The sequence below is a fragment of the Danio rerio genome, chromosome 18 (assembly GCF_052040795.2).
Source record: "Danio rerio strain M-AB ecotype USA chromosome 18, GRCz13ab, whole genome shotgun sequence".
NCBI lineage: Eukaryota > Metazoa > Chordata > Actinopteri > Cypriniformes > Danionidae > Danio > Danio rerio.
In genome coordinates, this window is record NC_141038.1 from 27,350,001 (window position 1) to 27,368,554 (window position 18,554).

Genomic DNA, 18,554 nt, shown 5'->3' on the forward strand with positions numbered 1-18,554 from the left:
GATGTGGTCTCAAGTGTGAAAAGCCCTCGGTTTATGAAGTGTTAGGTATCTTACCTTGCTAAATGTAAAACTGCCTCAATGACGTTTGTCCCCTCTTTAGCACTTGCCTCGCAGAACAGGGCATTATAATTCTGTTATAAACAATAGCCATTACTATTGACACAATGTTTATTATGCTCTTCACAAACAAATCTGAGTCAAAACTGACCATTGCAAGCTTTTCTCCATGGATAGAGCTCACACAGCTTCCCTCTGGCCTCGCTGCCCTCAGATCCACCTTGTTCCCTATTATACACATTGGGATGTCTTCATCTGTTGACTCCTGTGCGAAAAGTGCACACATTTAGGTCATGTAAAAACTCGAGCTGCATTTGTTTTTCAGTTTTAAACACCTTTAGTTTTTAAAGTAATTTACAGCAATTAACATTTACTGTAGCATCCAAATGAGCAAGACGTTTCTAAAATGTCAATCACTTCAAATGTCATGCTCTGTTCACACAACAATAATGGGATTCACTCTTTAAATTTAAATATGGTGGTCATTCTGGAACTGCACAATATGTGTGATGATTAACCGATTTCACTATTAACCGCCCTTTAATTCATTACACTTAATCGTAAAGGCTTTAACCTGGAATACACCGACTCATCAACACCGGTGCTAATTTAAAGCTCCAAGCTTGTACACCAAGGCTAATATGCACACACACTGTATTATGGCTGAGGCTAGCAGCATGAAGGGCCCATTCACAAATTGCGTCTTATCCATGCACAAGTTCATTATTTCTAATATAGGAGCCAGTCTTGTGCACACATATTGGGAGCAACATACACTCGTTCCAAACGTACCAACACACATTCTCTTTAATAGGGAAATACTTATAGAATTCCTATATAAATACTAATATGTAGCTTAGATTTACATTTGAAAAATGCTGTTTTTTTTACTGGTTCTTTTTTATTTATTCATTGCTCTGCAATTTATTTTTAGTGTAAAATGACTTGTTTAAATATCAAAATCCTTTTAAATCCAAAGAGAAATATACTGAAGTTTGTTTTTATTATTATTTTGTGCTGTATTATTTAGTTACAGGGCAGCAAAAAAAAAAAAAAAAAGTTATGTGATTTTTCTATCTTTGTTTAGCGTTTTGAAACAAATAAATGCATACCCATGAAACCACCACGATTATTCCTCAGACTATAATCATGCAACCAAAATCTATAACCATTGCATTCCCAACAACAATTAATGTAAAATAGGTGTAAAGACATTAAATTGGTGTTACTGTACCCGGATCTGTTCCACCCATTCACGGACATTCAGGAAACTGCTTTCAGATGTGACATCATACAGTAGTAACACTCCATGTGCTTTACGGAAATATGACCTGGCAATGCTGCGGAATCTGAAACAGAATCAACTATTTATTAAATCAGTTTGGGGTTGTTCTTTTTTCTTTGAGTTTAGACAAAATTCATGATATATTAATATTATTTATACAAAAGTGATTGTAAAATAAGTGGAACTAATTTTTTTTAGCCTTATCAAAAAGGGGACATTTTCCAAATTTTGGAATGCAAGGCATGATACAACTAGCAAGGGAAATGCCCTTGTTTAAACAATGCATGTACCCAATTGGTTAGGCATAGGGCGATAACTGTTTTCAAGGTATACCGCTGTTTGGAAAGTAGAGGTTTTAAAACAGTAAAAAAATCCCATTCTCAAGGTATGTGTAAGCATTTTTATTTGTTTTTTTAGGACCACAGTATCTTTCAGCAGAAAATATCTAAAGTATGCCGTTTAAAAAAAAAAAAAAAAAATCTGATTTTGAAACTAAATGAAGACAGCAGAAGTCAATGATTAATTTTCATTATTTAGCCTGACATGTTGACTGTAACAACATAGTTTAAATGTTTCTCAAATAAAATATATTGTGTTCAAAGGGGAAAGTTATCTTTTTTACCCAGACATTTAAAAAAAATATATTTTAGAGCAGTAAACAATACCATGAAACTGTAATATTTTTATCCAAGGTTATCATACCATCAGAATTTAATACTGGCCCATGCCTACAATTGGTTATTACATAAAGCACACTGTACCTTTCCTGTCCAGCAGTGTCCCAGATCTGAAGGTTTGTTTTCTCTCCATCTACAAGCATCTTCTTAATTTGAAAATCGACACCTGCAAGATTCTCCATTATCACACTGTATTCATATGGTAACATTAGCACACTTAAGAAAAAATGGCATTGTTGCATCTTCTCACCAAGAGTGGTTTGTATATCCCCTCTGAATTCATTAAGACTCAACCTCAGTAAAAAGCTGGATTTTCCTGACCCGGCATCTCCAGCCAACACCAAACGGTACACTGGAGCCAGATCTTGTGTGTCAAGTAAATCTTCCTCATTTTGCTACAGAGAACAGTTGTATGGTTAATCAGGTTAATGGACATCTACAGTATGCTTTCAAAATGTCAAATCTTTACATCTATCAATTTTATATGATTTTTAGGATGCCAATTGCTTTGTGCAGCCGATTTAACATTTTGCCTTATGCCTTAAAACTAAAATGGCAAAAAAGGTTTTCTCTTTAACTGCAGGGAAAGAGCTAAACAAAATCATTTAGTGACTTGATAATATCAGCCATACATAAAGCAAAAATAACGTCCATCAATTGAGTCATGTCCAGTGGCAGTCATCCTTGAACCAATCTCCATCATTGTAAGCCGTTTGCTATTGTTTGTTCCATTGCTGTTTGTTAGAGGTTTGCTCCCACTTTTTGCAGTCTTAAGTGTATAAAATGCACAAAACTGCCATTTTGCAGCACAGGATGTCTAATCCTATTTTTGCATTGAATTTACAGATAAATCACTCGCGTTTCATCTGCTTGTCTGCATTAGCTGCAAAACAATCCCCAGATGTAATTTGAGGAACTCAAATACATCAGGTGCGCTGCGTATGCAATGTCTATAATTCATTTAAACAATAAATTGTAAACTAAAATATTTTGTGGTATGGAAATGGATGTTTTGAGGTTTACATTTTTTGCGATTATTTTGCATTTATATTAAAAATTTAGCAGGATCGGGGAAAAAAAAAAAAACTGCACCTTTTGATTTTGCGTTGGATTTAGCGATCACAAAATTGCCAAAATCTATGGGGGTCTGTGTTTTAATCCTGACTATTATGATCATAGCAAACATTCAAAGCACCTAACAATTTTTAAACTGCTTGTGTCTTTAACCAAACAGCATTTCTTAGTTCAATACTTAGACAAAAAGTCAAAGTATTAGGATAAGTTCACAGTTCAAATATACTTAGTAAATTACCTTTGAAAGTAATGAATGAGTCACTAAATCACTCAATCCAGCTGCCATTTATAGAAAATATATTGAAGTGAGTTATTCTGTATTATCAGTTTTAGAACCTCAAGTAAACTTTTTTTCAGCAAGTTAGTTCCAACCAAGCAAATTTGGTTTAAAAGACATCTGACGTCAAAACATAAAGTAGATGTCTTTGCTAAAACAAGGCTAAACTCTCATCTTAAGTATACTGCATCCACAATAATAATAATAATAATAATTCCAATAATAGTTTGATCAAATAGACAGACTTTATATGTAGTCATTAATTCCAGTCTATTTAATTACTAGGATATTTCTAGACTACAGTTAAACTGGCTAAAAGGCTAAATTTGGCTGTCAGTCAATCTATACACGTTTGGATGTCTATTAGACAATGCTTGCAGTTTTTATTCAAAACTTAAAAATAAAAAGTATTTCTTATACATTCAGAATCATGCAACTCCTAAATCAAATATTTACCTATTTTCAGATTAACTAGGAAGTAAACATGAAATACCTTGACAGGAAAAGCAGACAAACGCCGCCGAAGTGAGGATGATATGGAGCCAACTGTGCTACGAGCTACAGATCTCAAAGCTTCAGGCTTCACCTCTGACACCTACGAGACAAGATATTTAACAGAAATCTTGCTGTCTTTTTACAGTCACATACTGTACATCCATGTAGTGTGGAAACTAGTAAAAACTGACCTCCAGTTCAGAAGGGACACAGGAATAGCTGTGATGCACTGTCTCCACTGAATGATGGCTGTCGTCACTGTCATAATCAATACCTGACATTGCATCCATTTCTGACTGAACGGAAACACCGCTGTCCAAATACTTTTCAGCCCAGCACTTCACCAGGGCCAGAGTGTCCTCTTCATTAGTAAAACTTGATATAATAAGACACAAATGGCTTCTTTAGAAAATTATATATTACAAAACATAAACAGACCTAAACAAGAAACCATCTGCGTTTACTTGTATTTGTTGCCGTTGTACCTTGACAGAAAAATACACAGTAAACAATGGAGAATATGAGTACCTGCTCTGATTCATTGTACTCTGTCGAATCGGTTTCATCTTCCTGGGAAGAACTTCATTTCTTGGGGAGAGCTAAAAACAAAATAATAAGCTAATATTTTAATGAGAATAGCTATTGTGGTGTGTATTATAATGAATTCCAGACAAAGTGGTGTATTTCTGCAGGTTCAGATGACTGCAGAACCAATTGAGAAAAAAATAAATAATAATAATAATAATCTACCTGTCTTTTGGTGGAGGCGTTCTCCTGGCTCAGAGCGGAACGTAATCCATCATTGCTGTCATACAAAGATTTGTTCATTTCCCTGTTGAGAAGCAGAGAAGTTAAAACATTCATTCATTCATTCTGAGCCAGATAAAGACTATTTCTTTCATTATAACATCTGGTAACTCTGACAATTGCAAAGAACAACTGCAGTGACTTACTGGAGCATTTCTATATGGCTGGAATAAGACTGGAACTCCATCACCATCTTCTTGAGGTCATCACTTTCTCTTAAGCACGAACATAAAAAGCATCATAATACATTCAATATTTACTTTATTGCTTTCCAGAATTTACACTTTATAAATAAAAAAAAAAAATCTATGACACTCAGAGAATTCCCAGTTCAGTCACTGCAGGGACGTTTAATTTTTCCTGTTGATATTTGGGCCTAAAATGACAGATTTTCTCAAAACTCATGGCACTATTTTCTTTAACTCTTGTGATGTTCTATTGTTAAAACACATATCTTGTAAAATATTTCTTTTACCATGACAAACAACATTGGACCAGGACTTCTGCAGGTGTCACTAAAATTAAGACCATGAGATTTTAGACTTATAAAGGGCTAAACATCAATGGATTCTTCAATTGGCCCAATTTGAAAAAAATATAGTTTATTACATTTAATATAGTAATAAATTAATAGTATTTTTTAAATATATTGTAATACTTCTCAGCAAAATATATTAAATTAGTGTAAAAACAAGCAAGCTCTATTAGTATCCTTACCCTTTTTTTTTTTTTTTTACCGCCGACAAACTCCCTTTAAAATAAAATAAAATTTTTAAAAGTTAAACTATAAAAAAAAAAAACTAAAATGTATGCACAACAATCTGTCCAGGTCAGTGTCCTCAGCAGTAAATACATGCAGCAATTTTAAACTAATGTTATTGTAGGGAAATTAAACCATTATCTTAGAGTTAAATCAAAATAGAAAGTTTAAAGTTGAGATTGATTGTTGGTGTTTGTATGGGTTTTGGCCAGATTGGGTAGCTATGTACAAATGAAATGACCAGTTAAAAAAAAAATTAAAATAAATAAATACTACAGTACAACAATATTTCAGTAAATTTAAGACTTAATGTATTAAATATTGTAATCAAAGTTTAAGGCCTTAAGACCCTGTGGACAAAAACTATGAGGGGCCACCAGCTTTATGAATTCAATTTAAAATCAATTTCCTTTCAAGAGTTCACGCTTAGCTCATGATTGATAATAAAGAGTGTTTTTTTTTTTTTTTTTGAGACTGCAATGAATGTACGCTAGTTACACCGAACAAGCTAAATGCAGATTACTAATGAATTCTGACATCTAAAGTTTAGCTAGACATACGCCTTAATGTAAAAGAGAAAAAAAAACAATGCTAACACGCCACTACTTTGGTGTTCAAGCATTTGTAAAATGGGTTCCATTGCAAAACTATGCATTGTCTAAAGTGTGTTTTAGGTTTTAATTTTATTTGAAATCCTGTCACATCTAATCAGCACAAATCCAATGAAATGAACTAAAGCATCAGTTCTGACCTCTCGTGTTGGCGTTTCTGATCAGTGAAGGCATTCTTTAACTTATCCAACTCAACCTGAAGAATGGAGACGTTCATCTGGGCTTTCATGAGAGAAGCCCTCAGCTCCTCATTCTCCTGCAGGAAGAGAACACACACAAAAAAAGCTGACAATCACAGAAGTTTATTTGGTATTTAGAAAACAGAATATTGTATATATTGGAATAGAGGGGAGTAAGGTATGTCAGTATTGTAGACAAGTTATAGTAGCTCCAAATAACTTTTCAGTATACTTTCCTTTGGTCATATACTGCATTTACATTACTGCTGTTTATTGAACCTAAGTGGATTGAACCTAAAACAATAAGGATTAATTTAATTGTGTGGCAAAAATTTAAAAATTAAATAATAATAAAAAATAATAATAATAAAAAAAGGCATGTTACACACTCTCCCCTACATTTCCAAATATTTCAGAAACAATAAATGAAGAACAGATCTGGAAGTGGGAATACTTTGAGTCATACCTCCATCAGATCTTTAATCTGGGCTCTTAATTTGACTGAATCTTCCCTGGGGGTGTTTAACTTTGACTCCTCTTGATATTGCTAAAATTAGAGACAACAAAAACATCAGATCAAATGTACAAAGATGTAATGATATTAAAAAGGAGAGTACAAAAAAAAAAAAGGTTCTATCTGCGTTCCGAATGATTAAGATACCGAGCTTCGAAGTTTTTGCATTCCATATAGCAAACATGTGTAACAGTTCTCTTTCATACATTAACATGACAGAGACTCTAACGGTTCTTTAAAGTTATCAAATTATCAAAAGTTCCTACATTTGCAAATTGGAGTAAAAAAAAAAAAAAAGATAAATGCTGAAAAGTTTTTTTACTTGTAATTATAAGGTTCTATCTGCCAGATAATTCATTAAAAAATATATAAGTTGGTGTTGTAACAATACGTTGATGCTCGAGCTACATTTTTGCTTTCTATAACATTGTTTTCGGATGAATATTTTTCGTTCAAATTAAGCATGCAAGGCCGAGCTACATATTTTTTTCCAGTGCAGCTGTTAATATGTTAATATTTTTTTATATTTTATGCTTTGTACGAATTATATTTATATTTATTATTCCATATAGCAAACATGTGTAACAGTTCTCTTTCATACATTAACATGACAGAGACTCTAACGGTTCTTTAAAGTTATCAAATTATCAAAAGTTCCTACATTTGCAAATTGGAGTAAAAAAAAAAAAAAACATGATAAATGCTGAAAAGTTTTTTTACTTGTAATTATAAGGTTCTATCTGCCAGATAATTCATTAAAAAATATATAAGTTGGTGTTGTAACAATACGTTGATGCTCGAGTTACATTTTTGCTTTCTATAACATTGTTTTCAGATGAATATTTTTCGTTCAAATTAAGCATGCAAGGCCGAGCTACATATTTTTTTCCAGTGCAGCTGTTAATTTTATGTAATTAATATGTTAATATTTTTTATATTTTATGCTTTGTACGAATTATATTTATTGAAGTATATGCCCAATGAATTAAAGCATTTGCCCTTAAAGGCTTAATATTAAAATTTAAAGACTTTAAAAGAAACAGACAATGACCAAATGAGTTTAATAAGCACTAAAATGTGTTATACTGACTATGTAAACAAATAAATATATTTCACATTTAATCTATACATTTTATAATATTCATTTCTTTTTCAACAATGTAAAATTTAACATTTCATCTCAATGTCTGAGACATACATGATCGCCTCACAATAAGAAGGTCGCTGGTTCGAGCCTCAGCTGAGTCAATTGGCATTTCTGTGGGGAGTTTGCATGGTCTCCCCATGTTCGGTCCAAATACATGTGGTACAGGTGAATTGGGTGAGCTGAAGTTGGCCATAGTGTATTTGTGTGATCGTGTATGGTTGTTTCCCAGAGATGGGTTGCAGCTGGAAGAGCATCCACTGCGTAAAACATATGCTGAATAAGTTGTTAGTTCATTCCGCTGTGGTGACCCTAGAATAATAAAGGGACTAAGCCAGAAAGAAAATTAATAAATGAATCTCAATGTCAATAAATGCTTCTAATTCATCACACATCTCAATTTTGTGTGCTGCGGCATCATTTGGCTGACTCTGATTTTGTCTTTCTGGTGTTTCCCGCTGTCAATGGAGCAGTCCAGCGAAATGACAATGGAAGAAAGCAAAGAAAGCTCATCCTGATTGGTTCTCGTGCGTGCATTAAAAATGCTGATTGGCTCACAGAAAGAACCTTATAGAGCCAAGCTAGAGTTCGACTTTGTAGATAAAACCTTTTTTGTTTTTAAATAAAAAGTCTTAAAATGTAAACAATAGGTGAAAAAAAAAACATCACATAATGTAAAAAAGTTGTCTTTTAATAATAATAATAATAATAATAATAATAATAAAAAAAAAAAAATCAACTCAATTTTGACAAATGTCAGATAGAACCTTATTTTAAGGTGATAAATTCACAAGCCGGTTTGAATTTCTTTTTTTGGTTAAAAAAAAAAAAAAGATTCTGAAGAAAGCTGGAAACCGATAATCTTCCATAATATTCGTTTTCTCAACTTAAGTCTATGGTTTCAAACTTTCTTCAAAATTACTTTTAGCTCCAGCAGAAAAGGGAAATAGTAAATGAACTACCCTTTAAAATGTGAATCACTTAAATCTCACCTTTGTGAGCCTTTGTATAGTGGTTTGCAGGTCTGCCAACTCATTCTCATGTTTTATTTGAAGCATAGCAATGGATTCATCCAACTTCTTCTGCTCCTGCATGTAGGAAACCCAAGAAGTGTTTTTCTTATATGCACAGGCCTAATAAAGAGGCATTTACAAGCGCTCATAGAGAAGTCTTTGTGCACACAGGTCAGAGTGGCCTTCCTGTTAAAAAGAAAAACTCACTGGGCTACAAGAATGAAGGTGAAGCTGAACCTGAAATTCCACTTTATTTACAAGACAGAATAAAACTAATTCATATCTCATGATCATTTAGTTCATCAATTAGTGTCAAGATAAAGACATTTCTAAAAGCTAATAGAAATGAAAAGTAAAAAATATCATCATCAACCTAAAATTGCCTTGGCAAATACTTAAAATGTAATGGTTTCTAAAATTAGTTAAAACAACAAACAGTAAAGAATTATGGCCTTGGCAACTATATAGACAATACTTCAAGTAATAACAACAACAAATCACCACCAATCATATTACACACTAAAAAAAAAATATATGTTTTTAATATGGTCCAACTAAAATGTTATAAATTACCAAAAACACATTAGAATAGCCCTAAAATATATTAAATCAGAAATATTACTGCTTGTTGCATTATTTTTCATAATATTCAATAGCTATCCATAAATATGCCACACCACAATCAGTGTGGACAAGCAAACAAATTTGTCTGGCTCACCTCTTCTCGGACCCTTCGTTCTGTGTGGATCAGCTGCTGCTGCAAGTCCTCCTCCATCTCTGCTAGCTGACTGCTAGACACTTCCTCTGTCCTATTCACATCAAAACAAAACTTTCAGAATAAAGCTGCAACTTTAAAGTCTTTTCATCCAGAAAGTGGTTTAAATCCGTCAGTCTTGGTGTTAGGATATCCTTTAATGCATCTGGGTGCTCTAACACCCGGACCTCAAAAAAAAAAAAAAAAGTTCCCCTGGAGAGATGAATAACTCCTTTAAGCTACACAGTGTTATCGGATTGATCAAGCAGGCGCAGTATAGTAAACCTCTGACTAAAGGGAAGGGAGGATCGAAGGTAGGGCTCTTGAGAACTGCTACAAATGTGTGAAGTGGATCTGAGGTGAAACAAACAGCCTCACGCTAAACACACAGGCCTGGATTGTGTCTCACTGTGAAAACAGAGCACTGAAATGGTGTCCACGCCTATAGAAAGAAATGCATAAATAGTTGTGAAATGGGAGCACAAGCTTAGTAACTCAACCTTCTGTGTTTTTACATTTTTATTTCCTCCTTTCATAAGAATAAAGGTTTTAGAATTGGAATCCATTAAGTGGTTAAAAAAAAAAAAAGTTCCTGAACAGGAATAAAAACCAGGTCAGTGAAGTTAACTAATGTGGATCCATTAATGTTATTTAGTACAATATAGCATTGCACAGCTCTTTTAATTCTTGAAGACCCTCACAACTTCTAAAGGTCCATAAAATGACGTTTAATATGCAGTGACAACTAAAATGCTTAAATGCTAAAGAGATGGTCAAAATTCTGCTTTATTATTTTTCTGGGAAAACAGAAATAGACAGTTTGAGGTTACAAATTAAATGTTTGGTATAGTAAGTTTATTTAAGGCATATGACCAAATAAAATATTTAGAAACACTTTTTATGAGATACTTGTGAGCATGAAGTCAACAGCAAACAGGAACTTTGTAAAAGTTTAGTAGTAGTAGTAAAAAGCAATTGGCAGTTCATTCCACTGTGGCAATCCCTGATAAATCAGTGACTGTGGCAGGATTTCAGTCAAATTGCTTCACTTGCCAACTCTCTGTCCCCAAACCGTTTGGCACTTAGGAACTACACTGTTGTGACATCACAACTGCATTGTATTCTGGGTCAGTTGTTCAGTTGATGAAGCGGAATGCACTTTAAAACAGCAGAGGGGATTCCCATAAGGAACAAGGGAAGGGAAGTTCACAAGTGTGTGTCTAGAAGTGGACTGGAACGCAGCCTAAGCTGAATGAAAGGGAGCGAGTAAAGCAAATATATATAAGATATATATAAGGGGAAACAAATCTGCGCATTCATTCAATAACGGAAAAAAAAAAAACAGCTGAAACAGTAAGAAACATCTGACCATAGTAAAATGGACGATTGCACAAGCTCTGCAATTGCCTGACATCATGTCAATAGGTGCGGTGTACTTTTACGAAAGCTTGACAAAATATTGAGACTATAGTTTATGTAGATCTAGTTGAGATACATTGACATTAAATGTACAGAATAGCTCTCTTAGAATAGCCCATATCATTAACCCATGTGCATGCAGACTTTACATCCATTAGATTTTTCACCGCATTTATATAAAAAAAAAAAAAAAAAAAAAAAAAAAAACTGCTCTTATGGAGAACAAAAAACTGTCTATTTAAAATGTGCATCTACAGGCTTTTACAGAAACTAAATTTGTGGCACTTTAAGCTTTACAATGAATGCCTGTACACTTGTATATATACACAGCCCCTTTAATCAGATACAAACTTTAAATCTACATTATAATTGTCTGTTACATTCAACAGAACTCCTTCAGAAATAATGTTCATAGATGAACTAAGGTATTCAAAACTTATCATGGTAGTTTGAAGCAAAGGTTGAAAGTCATCGAAGCCAAACAAGACCACTGAAGCAATTGCTGATGAGAAACAAGTGTAATGTGGCACGAAAACAGCAGAGCTTTCATAATGAAATAGACCTCTTCATGATCACGTGGGGAAGCAGCAGCACTGTTTTATCATTCAAAATACATTTTAGAGTTATAATGCTGCTCTGTTGTATAATAAAATGCACTTTAGTGTTTCTCTATTTTCTATAAAGCCAAACAAGAAATTAAGGATGTATGATGTTATTAGCATGACAACACAGTGTCACTAACTAAAACAGCTTTTTTTACTGAATGTAACATTCTTGTAAACATTTGGGGTAAGTGTTTAAGTCAGTAAAATGTTTAACACTTTATTATTTTTTTTTTTTGACATAAAAAAAAAAGCTACACGTTGTGCCTTTAAACTGCACTGAGAACTCTTTGACCACATCAATCTGAAAGTCAAACCAACCAAACGATTTTTAAATCAATGGCAAACCCCCTTAAATTCTCCCCTCACCTCCGCAGACTGGTCTCAAGCTGTTCACTCTCCATTCTGTGCTCTCTGATCTCAGTCACAAGAGCCCTGATGAGATCCTCAAACTGCTGCAGTAACAGCTCATCTGATGTAGAGTGGATCCCTTCATACAACTCACTTAGTGCATCCCACTGTCTGCAGACATGAGAAGAGGGGGGGCGGGATAAAAAAAAAGAGAGGCTGAATGAGAAAACAACAAGAATACATAAAAGAAAGAAAAAATTTTTTTTTTACTAAAATCACTTTAAATGTTGACTATTGCATACACTGTATACTTTCGAAGGGACAAAAAAGGTTTCTCATTGACAGGAACTATTCAGACCCTAAAAAAGCAAGCTTAGTTATTTGCAAAACATTTTTTTTTGCTCTGGCATTGTTAAACATTGACACCAATCATTCTTCTAAGAGCACGGTTTAGTTAAATATGTAAATGTGCCAAACACTTTCCTTTCAGTAGCGAAAATGGCATGGATGTGTCTGTACAAGCTCTGCAATTTCTTGACCTAATGTCAACAGGGGTGGTTTTTAAAATCATCCTAATGACAGCTTGATTAAAATGTTGAGACTAGATTATGTAGATCTAGCTTTATGTGAGATGTAATAACATTACTGTACAGAATAGCTGTCTCAAAGGAGCAATTCCATGCAAATGTCAACCTTGCAATAAAAATTATGTTTTGATCGAAATAGTGAAACCCTTCTTAAGTCTTTTTTTTTTTTTTTGTAGGCTTGTGTTTTGCAGTAGTGTCATAATACTCAAATGTCACCGTTTTTAAACAATAATCATTGATTTACCAAAGTCACAAGTGGCAAATGTAAAACAAAATTAAATCAATTTTTGTTTTATAGAGAGCCAACAAAAAAATAGAGATTATATAGATCCTTTTAATTAGCATCGTTTAATTTGGGTTTTGCAGTTTAATTCACAGAATTTCTACATATCATGTTGTATGTGTATTGATGTGTGTCTGATCACTTATCTCTGTGGTTAGTTGCTTTAAAAAAAAAAAAAAAACATGTTTTAATACATGTTCACATACTTTCTAGGTGGATTTGTTTTAAGAATTTACTAATTTACTAATTTTGCAAAAGTCTCATCCATAACGCTGGAATAGGTTATAGTAGGCCTATATAGCAGTTAATTAATTTGCCAAAAACCCAGAAAAAAAATAATAAATCTACACTTTCAAATTATGAAACTAGAAAATCTGACATCATAACCTTGTTTTCAATGTTCAAGGTAACGTTAGCATTAACTACACTAAAATAAATCACGGTGTTCACTTATTAACGAAGCCAAAAACAAAAAAACAAAAACTGACTAACGTTAGTGTGCCTACAAAATATATTTTAGGAAATGTTAATTGCCCTAAAAATGTTAAAATTAAGCTATCGCCACTGACCCAGTTAGACTGATTAGATTAACACTTTTCTAGTTTGTTAGTAAATGTTGCTTAAAAATTGTGATTTTGAACTTTACAATTGAACACATACCTTCCCAAATAAAAGGCCACATCTCCGTCCAGCGTGTTTTCAAACTCATCCCAAGCTCTTCTCTGACTATGCAAACAGTTTCCCAACGAAGCCAGATTGAGGGCTTCCGAAACTTCCTGAAAGCTTGACGAAAAGTCGTTAAAATTGATATATCCGTCTCCGTCCAGGTCAAACTTGTTGAATAAAGTCCTGATGTCGTCCGCGGGGACATTAAGCTCTCGGCAAACAGTAGTGAAGTCCTCATACTCGACTCTTCCTGACTGATTCCCATCACATGCTGCGAAGAGTCTTCTGAGCTCAGCGTGGTTCATCTTTCCACTCGACGAGGACAAAAGATTGAAAAAAAAGTTATTCACACCCGTGTTATAAAGATACCACTCCAGATAGAACAGGCTGAAGTGATAAAACGAAAAGATGAAAAGACGAAAGCGTGAAGAGAAATGAACGCGAAGCTATCGTGGTCCGACATGTACATCACCAACAGGTGCGCCGAAAGCTGAAGCTAAAATCCGACGCAGGTTAGTTGAAGGCTTAAGTGATTGGATGATCGCTCATTAGCTATCTCGCCGTGTAACAAGTTGAACTCTTTTAGTGTGTTATTGGATAGCAGTGGAGGTGGTAGGCGTGCTTGAGTAAAAAACCAGCCCATAACACTTGTCTCTCAGCCTGACCATGAGAACAAATAGATTGTCAAACCAGCCCATATACTGAAACCCATCAGTTACTTTTAGGATAATCTAGGAATACTAAAATGATAGCATAAGAGGGTACTTACATAATAAACTTGTGAGTAATTTGTGTTGCTTTTCATAAACAGTGCTGGTACGACAGTTGTAGTCTGGTTATGCTAAAAATTCTATTTAACAAAAACCTTATAATTATGTATGAGTTTTAGATTACTTTTAACTTGCTTACTTTATATGTTATAAAAAGAATTTATTTCACGCAAATAGCTATACAGGAACAACACATGGCCATAATATTCAAAGCAAAATAGGCTAATTATTAGACACTTAAGACATTTATTCCCACTGCCATTGTTTTTTTTAAATAGGATTTTTTAAAGTGTATTTATGTGTTGTTTGTGTGTGAGCCTGTCTAAAGGCATTTTTCTAACCCCTGTGGGATAGACAGTGAAGCTCAGTGAATTGAATTGAGCTGAACTGAACTGAACTGAACTGAACTGAACTGCACTGAATTGAATTGAACTAAATTGAATCGAATGGAATCAAATCGAGTTGAATTAGGTAGACATCAAAATTTATGAGGAAAAAAATTATGAAAATTTTGATGAGAACATTTTGTAATCCAATGAACATGTACATGTACAGTGATTAATTTTCTTTTCAGCTTAGTCCCTTTACCAATCCGGGGCCTCCACAGCGGAATGAACCACTAACCTATCCAGTACATTTTTTCTTACGCAGTGGATGCCCATCACTGGGAAACATCCATACACACTCATCCACACTCATACACTTTGGACAATATAGCCTACCCAATTCACCTGTACTGCATGACTCCGGAGCACCCGGAGGAAACCCACGTGAACGCAGGGAGAACATGCAAACTCCACACAGAAATGCCAACTGACCCAGCCGAGGCTTGAACCAGCGACCTTCTTGCTGTGAGGTGACAGCACTACCTACTGTGCCACTGTGACGCCAGTGATCAGTTATTAAAAACTAAAAGCAAAACAAAAATTATTTTAACTTCAAACAACTTAAAAATGCTGTAGTGTAAAAACCTGATTAATTTGCTACACATATACTTTTTAATAATTTCCTGGTTTCTCATTATGTATTATGTAGAATATTTACAATATAGTTTTTTTGATGCACCTGATGTTGTCAAATTAGTGTTTATTGCATTGGTGTGAGGTGTTTCTATAATGATGTTTAGCTGTGTGAAAAAACTGGGGAGATTCTTTTGGTTCATCACATGACTTTCTTGTCAACACAAATTTATTTTTACAATGTAGAGTCCTCTCTCCACTAACATTGCATTGCGCCTTTGGTAAATATGAGTTAAGAATTATGTGAAAGATGCTTTGCTATGTTTGCCATGCCTTTTGATCTTTTGCTCCAAAAAAAAAAAATGAAAACACATGAGTTTGTTTATGGAAAGTAGAGACTTATTTTTGTGAAAGCCTTTTCAACAATCTGAGACGATGTAAGTGATGACGAATTGTAGTTCTGGAGGCTTTCTAATTGGAAGACTTAAATAACTGACGTTGTCCACTTGAACCCTCCCCTTAAAGGTGTGTTGGGGCAAAATAGACACCTGCGGCTCTGTCTTCCATAGTGATTCATAAAATGTGTAGTTGACTGTAATTTCTTAATTTTTGCTCTGTAGGTGCAATTGGACATTTTTACGTTTTTTTCTTCTTACAGCCAAATCCCAACAACTTACAGATGTAAATCCCAACAACATTTTGCTATATTCTTATCTACTGTGATAAATAAGTGAGTTTGGCCTGTGTGTTTACAGCCTCAGTTTCACAACAGAAAATAATTGGTTGAAAAAAAAATCTATTTGATTATTCTTTAAAATGTTTATATAAATTCAAAATGACTATAATTGAGGCACATTTATTTATTTACTTATTGATATTATTTGCATTTGTTACTTATATGTTAGCTTCGCTCACTCATGAACAAACCCCCAAGATACTTGAACTCCACCAGGGGTATGGACTTTCTTTCAACCTGGAGATGGCAAACCATTATGGCCTCGGAATTGGAGGTGCTGATTCTCATCCCAGCCACATCACACTTGGGAGCAAACCTCCACAGTGCATGCTGAAGGTCCATGTTTAATGAAGCCAACAGAACAACATCGTCTGCGAATAGCACAGATGAAATTCTGTGGTCGCAGAACAGGCGGATTGGTGCAGCGGCAGCAATAATGCGGTCGATGTATAGTCTGTTGTGGTAAAGAAAGAGCTGAGCCGAAAAGCAAAGCTCTCAATTTACTGGTCAATCTATGGCCCTACTCTCACCTATGGTCATAAGCTTTGGTCGATGACTGACTGGACATTTCCTAGCGATGGGTTGCAGCTGGAAGGGCATTTGCTGAGTAAAACATATGCTGCATAAGTTGGTGGTTCATTCTACTGTGGCGACCAGTGGTGCAGTAGTGTTGCCTCACAGCAAGAAGGTCGCTGGTTCGAGCCTCGGTTGGGTCAGTTGGCGCTTCTGTGTGGAGTTTGCATGTTCTCCCTGCGTTTGCGTGGGTTTTCTCTAGGTGCTTCAGTTTCCCCCACTGTCCAAAGACATGCTGTACAGGTTAATTGGGTAGGCTAAATTGTCCATTGTGGATGAGTGTGTGTGGATGTTTCCCAGAGATGAGTTGCAGCTGTAAGGGCATCCGCTGCTTAAAAACATGCTGGATAAGTTGGCGGTTCATTCCGCTGTGGCAACCCCAGATTAATAAAGGGATTAAGCTGAAAAGAAAATGAATCAATGAATTATATAACCATTTATAATCATTATTTGGTAAAATATATTCATAAAATTTAATGTAACCAAAATGACATCACTGGTTGCGGTCATGTTGACGTACAGTAGTTTGTGCTGTGGTTTCATTTTGTCAATTGTGCTAATACTTTATTTCCCTTCCGGGCGTAGACTGTTCTTTATCTGCTGAAGGACATTTACCTGCCTTTGTTTGGTAATGTCCACACCACAAACTTGGCTAAACCCATCTTTCATTTTCATTCCTTCCATTATTTTTTTTAAAAATCTGAATTGCAGACAGGTTAGGTTGTCATAAATAGTAATAGTAAAGAAATTCAGTAAAACTGAAAAAGTAAGCAAATAACCTAAAGGCATTCCTTCCTGATTTGTACCTATTGTTATTTTTATAGCTCTCTGTGTCATTGTGCAAACAGTGCACCGCACCTACGTCTTAAACTGACTCAAGTGTTTACAGGATTCAGTCATAGTCACTTTTTGCTGCGTCAGATAACACAAACACACATATAAAAGGATTAGCACAAGTATTGACTTTATCATAATTGTATATGAGCATTGCGTTGATGTAACTATGACAATTAGTGTTTTTTGCTTTATTTAACCTGGATGAAACATGATCACACCAACTGTGGCCTAGTGGAGTAAGAGAAGATGAAAGTTCTTTTTATCGACAGGTGGTTGTAAAGAGGAATTGTTTTTGTTTTGGACTTATTTAATAATGATTGCAATATTCTGAAATATTTCTGGAATTTATGACACTTTATAATTTATCTCTGCCAGCCAAATCCTTCAATTGTGTTATAAAGAGCTTGTCACCAAGGTATGTGCTTTTATTTACAACATTTCTTTACTTTACAATTATGCCTAAACTTTTTTTTTTTTGTAAGGAGTGTCTTTTTTGATTTAAAAAAAAAAAAATGCAACAACAGAAATTTCAGATGATTGTTACATTATTTTGTATATACCTATCCAAGATGTACATTTTTCTGGACCAATTTTTCCTGAAAGTATTAAATGGAAGAGAGAAAGGTTATTACCTGAAACATTCAGCATATCAAACAAAATAAGAGATACATTTAAATATTTTGCATATTGTATATCCTACAAATTCCCAAATTGCTAATTATTTTGATATATCTAATGTGTGTACTTTCAGCAATATACATAAAGAAACTTTATAACTTCCAGAAGTTAAACTTCTTTGGAATAACATTATTTTTTATTTATCATCCTTGTTTAAATATGATTTAAACTTGTCTAAAAGAAATACATATTTTTTTTTGTATTTCTCAGATAATGATCATGCTCTCGATCTTATTGTTAATTTTTTTTGTGTTACTTTGTACATTTTTTATACACAAAAATAAGTAATAAGGCAATACCTGAATTTAGTACTTTTCTTGCTGAAATTTCATTCAATATTGAATCTCTTGAGCTAATTAATAATAAGAACAATACGTTTCTTAAATATGATCTTTTTTGTTAATGATTGAGACTTTGTAAAGTTTTTTTTCTCTCTTTCCTAACTT

At 34.1% G+C, this 18,554-nt stretch overlaps 2 protein-coding genes across 3 annotated transcripts in view; both read right to left on the bottom strand.

Annotated features, from left to right (window-relative positions):
- Window positions 1–14,056, bottom strand: part of rasef2 (RAS and EF-hand domain containing 2) — a 21,197-nt gene extending 7,141 nt beyond the window's left edge. The window contains 16 exon segments of one of the 2 annotated variants that reach the window (NM_001089427.1): window positions 55–131; window positions 209–322; window positions 1,292–1,406; window positions 2,104–2,185; window positions 2,270–2,414; window positions 3,864–3,965; window positions 4,057–4,240; window positions 4,394–4,464; window positions 4,616–4,697; window positions 4,819–4,887; window positions 6,184–6,299; window positions 6,689–6,769; window positions 8,873–8,968; window positions 9,612–9,702; window positions 12,038–12,190; window positions 13,550–14,056. In NM_001089427.1, the coding sequence (NP_001082896.1) occupies window positions 55–131; window positions 209–322; window positions 1,292–1,406; window positions 2,104–2,185; window positions 2,270–2,414; window positions 3,864–3,965; window positions 4,057–4,240; window positions 4,394–4,464; window positions 4,616–4,697; window positions 4,819–4,887; window positions 6,184–6,299; window positions 6,689–6,769; window positions 8,873–8,968; window positions 9,612–9,702; window positions 12,038–12,190; window positions 13,550–13,860 (1,889 nt within the window). In that variant the 5' untranslated portion in view covers window positions 13,861–14,056. 2 annotated transcript variants of the gene reach the window in all.
- The window catches only part of LOC147839744 (uncharacterized), a 512,229-nt gene that overhangs the window by 384,357 nt on the left and 109,318 nt on the right, over window positions 1–18,554 (bottom strand). The window lies entirely within an intron of this gene.